The 6,705-nt window shown below is 54.6% G+C and overlaps 2 protein-coding genes across 2 annotated transcripts; one reads left to right on the top strand and one right to left on the bottom strand.

Annotated features, from left to right (window-relative positions):
- Positions 1-1,010: 1,010 nt before the first annotated feature.
- Positions 1,011-2,306, top strand: CDV56_100866 (ankyrin repeat domain-containing protein; the record flags this gene model as incomplete). Its single annotated transcript, XM_026754485.1, has 1 exon — positions 1,011-2,306. One exon carries the CDS (start codon positions 1,011-1,013, stop codon positions 2,304-2,306), a length of 1,296 nt encoding a protein of 431 aa, XP_026609503.1.
- Positions 2,307-3,121: 815 nt separating this feature from the next.
- CDV56_100197 (uncharacterized protein) lies at positions 3,122-6,095 on the bottom strand (the record flags this gene model as incomplete). The annotated part of the gene is made up of 3 exons (XM_026753816.1): positions 3,122-3,850; positions 3,930-4,535; positions 4,602-6,095. 3 exons carry the CDS (start codon positions 6,093-6,095, stop codon positions 3,122-3,124), a joined length of 2,829 nt encoding a protein of 942 aa, XP_026609502.1.
- Positions 6,096-6,705: the final 610 nt, after the last annotated feature.

Below are 6,705 nucleotides of genomic sequence, written 5' to 3'. Positions count from 1 at the left end.
CCTAATAAATAGCTGTTATTTTATCCTTTAAAAAAGTCTTCTTCAATGATGTTAGTGGTTGAAAGGTTTCAAAATATCTTGGGAGCGGCGAAAATTCGCGGTTCGGTGGTATCCGCGGTTCGGTGGTATCCGCGGTTCGGTGGTTGATTACGTTATTAGAATATAATAGGTTAGCTAGTTAGAAGCATATATCATTTTAAACCATTAAAAAATATTAAGATTTGACTAGTTTAGGGGGGGGGTACTGGGTTACCCTCTGTACCCCCCCCCCCCTGCTAACCAATCGCCTTGGTTGAGAGGAGGTTTATAGACACGGGGATCCTAAGGTGCCAAATAATGTATGGTCGCTATAGGGGTTCTTGCCTTATCTATAATTTATGATGGGCTTCTTCGCGCTGTGGAATATCCTGCTTAACATGCCTGATCAGTATTAGATTTCAACTTGATGTTCATCTTACTGTGGAGCACCTATCTGTCATGCCATAGTATACAGGGCAAGCAGAATATACCCAGAGTAAGGCATATAACTTCACAGAGTTTATTTTGAAGAGATTAGGCACAGTGTGGAAGGAGCTGAAAGCAACTTAGGTGTCTAAGACAAGTCCATTAAGGATCCAATGCAAAATGAGGGACTGGGACGGAATCTACAGAGATTTAACTTCAGAAACACGGCGATACAACGCAAAGAACCTGTATTAATTGAATGTTGGACAGCTTTTAATTATGAGACAGAATCACAAAGACAAAGGAACACCAAGTCGCAGAGACACCAGAATCGCGAGACATCAGGATCAAGAGATAAAGGAAACTAAGACATCAGAATCGCAAAGGCAAAGGAACACCAAGTTGTAGAGACACCAGAATTGTAAGACAAGGGAAAACATCATGTCGCGAAGACATCACTACGAAGGAATATATAAGACTTGAGATAACCCAGCCAGAGTATGTTTATATCACAAAACAGCCAGGCTTACCCTCTTGGTTAATCCTTACTGGACTTGAGCACTATAATGTCTCAACTACCTCCTGAAGTCCACTTTGAGGTGCTGGATCACCTCCTTTGGGCTCAGCAGCCACTATTACATTCAAATCTTTGTGCGGCTCGGAAGTATGCGTTCTCGAGCATAGATCATGCCCGAATTATGACTGAGTATTTCCGACACGAAAGGAACAAAAGACGCCTCCTCGACATACCGAACCAATCTCAAATCTGGGACGGCTGGCTTGATGCTAACCGATATGCACAAACACCTACTGCAGCTCTGGGGACAGGGCCAGAACCTGATGTACTTACTGGGGTTATCTATAGTAATTGCATCCCATGCTTTCATCTCCTTCGCGATCATATCCACTTCCCATTTGATCGCTACAATGATTTTGGATATTCATTCCTGGGGCTCGCCCTCCTGCTTGGCCACCATGAGATAGCACGGGGTATTGCCAACCGTATTAATAACCAGGGACATATTACCGGCAGGGCAAACGTCAAACTTACAGGAGGTCAAGGACAGAAGATCATCACACTTGCCGCGCAAACAGGCGATAGATTGATCTTCGAACCTATTCTGGACCAGATCCAACCAGATCTGGTGGATTACTACATCCGTCTAACTGTTGGGAAGCATGAGCGAGCTCATCTCTGCCGGGATTCCACAGTTGCCCTTGCACACCAACTCCTTGAAGATAGGTGTAACATTGCTGATGGAGTTGACAGCAATAGTCAAGATACCTCATGGCACTATGGGGTGGAAAATCCACATGGCACAGAATTCATGAAGTTCCTTTTCTGCAATCGGACACCCCAGGTTCGCCTAGACCAACCAAACGCCAATGGTGAAACCCCACTCATGAAAGCTGTGCGCTCCGGGAGCCTGGATATAGTGAGATGGCTGATCGATATCTGTGCTGATGTTGAATATGAAGGAGCCCGCGGGACTACTGCAGCGCACCTGGCTGCAGAGCTTCAAATTAATGAGAGTATTACAATGCTGGAGATACTACTCCCTCATGCCCAGATTAACTCTGGTCATCAAACAGCAGCAGGGACGATTTTCCATGCCTTGGTAGATGGGGTGCGAAGTGCAGAAGGGGAACTATCAAATAATACCACCCTTGGACATAGTGCACGCATACAGCTCCATCAGCAGTGCTATGACCGTGTTGACAAGAAGTACAGAGTGCTCAGAAGATATGGTATAGACCAGACTCTGACCAATGCCGCAAATCACACGGCGGCACAGTATGCATTGAGTTTTGGCCTAGGGGATCTGGCAACGTACATCAACAGGGAGCCAGAATGCGCCTAGAGTCGCCCTGGTTGCTTTAATATCCATCCAGTTTGTCTAGTTCATCTAGTTCATGCTGTTTGTCTGTTCATGTCGTTCGTCCAGTTCGTCCAGTTCGTCCATTTTATTTAGCTTCTACCTGTGCTACGTGTGCCCTCTGTTTTGTACTATTTATGCTGTTTATGCTATCTGGGGCGTAGTAGATAATCATTCTTGTGAAATATTACCGTTAATCTAATAATATATATGATAGAGCAGCCCTGTTTCCAGTCCAACATGATGTGGCCCTTGTGATGACCCTGCGCGCAACACCGCGCTTAACTCTGTAGTCTCTGATATAGTCTCCCTTTGCACGTAGTTAGCTGCACTAGGAAGGGAAGGGCTCAGGGCTCAGGGCTAGGGTTAGTGGAGGTCTCATACCACCCACCACCACCTTCAGTCCTCTCACCTTCTCCCTTCCCTCTCCACCTTTGTTCTTCTCGTGATAGGACTCAAATAAGAATCGATTACATTCATCCTTTCTATCTGATCTGCCGATCATCACAGCCCTATGGTTCCATCCTCTGCTAAGCACGGGTGATAGACCGGATCTCCTTGTCTCCAAGATAGACTAGCAACTAATGAACTCAAAATAGGTAGCTGTACTTATTTAGGGCCTGAGCATTGCAAGTAGTTATGCTTTCCTTCCGCTCTCTCATACTTAAGATATCATGGTCGTCATAGAGATGACTCAGGAGTTTACGTTTGGAGGTTCGGATCACAGCGCACCCGGGGATCGCGCAGGCCCATGCGTTCAGTATAGGCAGCTCTGGGAAGGGGGCAACAGGCTGTGTAATCTAAAGCACAGGGTGGATATCCTGCAGATTATGTAGGTCCAGAGTGTTAAGGAGCATCACCTCATGCGCTGGGGTGATGCCAAGCGTGCAATGGGCCTGGAGGTGATCCTGGGCAGAGGTCCGCGTCACTGCTCGGTGGCACCGACTGCAGAGCAGTAGATGCCACCGCGGGTAGAAACGGAAGAAATCCCACGGGAGCAATTGGCGCCGGTGGACCCCCTGCTGCGGTGTGTGGTCCGGCAGCATGGGCGGCTGCTCAGGCCCAGGACTGGACATGGATGGCGATCCAGAGACTGGGGCCGGGCGTGGATCCTCCACCGGTGCCAGGATGAACTGGTGCCACTGATGGGAGGCATATTGATATAGATGCAGCATTTCCGGCAGGGGCTGAAGGGGCTGAAGGGGCTGGGACTCCTCCACACCGTAGATGTGGCGGTTGACGGATCCACTGTGGCCGGCCTGGGCCGCAAAGATGCTATCCAAGTTCTCCGCGGCAGAGCGCAGGTCCACCACTGTTGCCTTTGCCTTCAGATGCTTCTTGGTGATTGCAATAAGTAGATGGCGGTAGGTCAGAGCTTTCAAGGTGAAGTGACCAAAGAACTCCCGGCTGCTCTGCTGTAGCAGCCGCCCATACGGCCCACGTCTTGCATTGCTTGGGGATTTGAATCCTGGTGCGGTGAAGAGATCGCAGGAGCTGAGTGCCTTGCGTAACTGTGTGGGGGCGATCCACTATGTTCCGCAGCTCGGCCGGGTTATGTGCCTCCCACCGTGCCTGCTGACGGTGTCGGGGGCTGTGCTCCTGAGCCACAGGGACCAGCGTTGCCATGAATGGGCGCACATGCAGCAGATACAGGAGCACTAGCCGGCTGACTGATGGGGGAAGGAATCGGGCGCAGATGTGTTGCCGCGCTGTGCGGCCCCAGGCTTCATGATCATGTGTGATGATCACCATCTCCCCCTCATGGATGTACAGATTCCGTGGGGCAGCGGCGGTCTTCCGCCATTTCACTGTCATAAGCTCACTGCCCCGACTGGGCTGCCCCCAGGAGAGCTGGATGGCAAGCATGAGCTGGTGCAGGAACATCCGCACGGATTGCTGATAGCGCCGGACGGATGGTGGGTCCCACTGCCCGTGGCGGCGCAGCGGGGCCACACCCGCAGGGGGGTTCTCCGTCAGGCCCAGGATTGGTGCCGCTGTGGCCCGGAGCCGGTTGACGGGCACGTCCAGGAAGGAGAACCCGCTTCGACACTCCACTGGGTTGTCTACCAGCGATCGCACATCCACCGGGGACCGGTGGCCGAGAAGGAGGTTGTGCTCCAGCAGGGTTGTGGCTGATTCAATGACCTGCTGGACCCATTGGCGCAGCCGGGCGAGAGGCAGCCCGCTGTCCGGCAGCTGATGATGGTAGACCGTCTGCAAATCAGGAGACCATTAGATGGTCCCCAGGCGTGGCTCGTTGCGGATGATGCTCATGCCCACCACTAACATGGCAAGGATATCATTTAGGGGGAAGAATGTGTCCCAGGCGCCGTAGATCCCCTGGATCTCCTGGGCACGTCTGACGTGGAAGCGGTATGAGTCCCGGCTCGGGACATCACTAATAAAGCGGTAGCGGCGGATTGGCAATGCATATTCCAGCAGGAGAAGCCGGGCAACCCAGGCGATACCAGCTAGCTTTGTGGTGTAGTAGTATGGTTCATAGAAACTGCAATTTTGGGGCCGGATCCCCAGCACCGCGGCAAAGGCCACCAGGGAGGAGTAAAACTTGTCCCCACACCGGTAGATAGCATCGGTCGTCAGGCAACTGATGCAGAGGGAGACGAGTACCTCGCTGATCCATTCCTCAGCGGCCGCCGGTAAGGCTGGGAACTGACCAGGGAGGGGATGCTCAGGGGCGGCCTCCCCCCAGCAAGGGTCGGATCTGCTATCTAGTTCTTCAGAACCTCGCAGTGGCTCATCGGGGTCTAGGGAGGACCCGTCCTCGTCCTCATCCTCGTCCTCATCCTCCTCCTCATCATCCACCATGTTATCTTCTAGCTCCTCCGCCGCCTCCTGCTCATCGTCCTCCGTATCACTCCCATGGCTGTCAGAATAGACACTCCCTGTCTCATCCGTGGTGGCCTCTGCGACCTCGGTGCTGGAATTGTCGCTATTGATTCCGGGGGAGCTATGCAACACAACAGGGTCCGAATCTGATTTGGGGACACTGGAGGTCCATGTGGAATCCGGGGCGGGGGATTGGATGCTTGAGTAGATGGGGATACAGACCGCCACAGCTCTCTGGAGGACCGGTGGCTCCGCCCTGAGGGGACAGTCTAACCGGGGTTGTTTGCAGTTGCGTTGCTGGCGGGCCGGGCGACTGGAGTGCAGGCTCAGAGAGTTATCAGACTCATGACTGCAGGACCGGTGGCGCTGCATGGAGCGGGGGCGCTTAGTATACCGCCGCGAGGACCCCAGGGATGGTGGGTGGGCCTCAGGTTGAGGAGTGGTTGTGGCCTCGCGGGATTCGCACGGCGGTTGTCCCTGCTCACTACCTGTGTTCAGTCGATCGGCTAGCCGTCGTCGCCGGCCAGGGAGCTGAAGCTGGGCCTGGAAGGGATTGTCATCGTCCGTCCAGACGTCCAGGTCGGGGCATTCCAGATAGCGGTTGAGAGTCCCCCACAGGATTTCAAGCGTGCGCTCTTGCTCCTTATCCAGATGGACCCCGAGTAGACGTTTCCGATCCTCGCGCGAGAGGCAAATGGCCCGGATGAGGAAGCACAGAAACTGTTTCCAGTACCGCACGTACCGCCGCTCCGTTTCCGGCTGCAGCCGTCCCAGGGGTCGTTTCCGCGTCCGCTGACCGGGCATTCGGCAGCCGAAGATCTCCCGGATCGATGTCTGGGTCCGCTCCAGCGTCGCCCGGGCCCGGTCGAGGACCCGGTCCATCCCCCGGCAGATGAGGGTGAGAATGTGGTTGTGTCGGTGCTGCATCTCCAGCTCTTCTGTGGTGGCGGGCGGCGATCCACCACCACCACCTTACTGTGCCTGCAGCGCAGGCAGGACCTGTAGGGTATCCGGGGTCCCCACCGCGCGGACCAGGCCGAGCAGCGAGCGCTGGTGAAAGTATCGGGGCCATTCGGTGAACATCAGCCACGGGGTGGTATCGTCCTGCTGTTGGCGTCGGGCGTCATGGATGAAGACGGAGTCCTCCGCGGTAGCCGGATCCGTGGACCCCTCTGGACTGGCCACCGGCTGGAGCCCACACTGCTCCGCCTGGAGGATCTGACGCTCCTGGGTGAGGGCATTCTGCACCCATTCCGGAGTGGTGGACACCAGGAAGGTGGTCATGAGGCTTGCCATCGACGGGGTGGATGGTGGGGGGCATTCCGGCGCGATGGTTGCTGATGGATCCCACTGGCTGGGCTCCGCGCCCCCATGGCTGCTCGCCATCGGACCTTCTGGCTCCCGGCGAGGCACAGGAGGAGTTGCTGGGCGCTCCCGCGCTAGGGGAGACGCGGGAGCTATCCGTGGACTGTCTGGATCATTCGCAATCCGTCCTTCTTCACTGGTCTGGGCCGGCCCCTCCCCGTCCCCCTCATCC

The sequence above is a fragment of the Aspergillus thermomutatus genome (genome assembly GCF_002237265.1).
Source record: "Aspergillus thermomutatus strain HMR AF 39 chromosome Unknown NODE_513, whole genome shotgun sequence".
Taxonomy (NCBI): domain Eukaryota; kingdom Fungi; phylum Ascomycota; class Eurotiomycetes; order Eurotiales; family Aspergillaceae; genus Aspergillus; species Aspergillus thermomutatus.
This window is presented reverse-complemented; position numbering and strand designations above follow the sequence as displayed.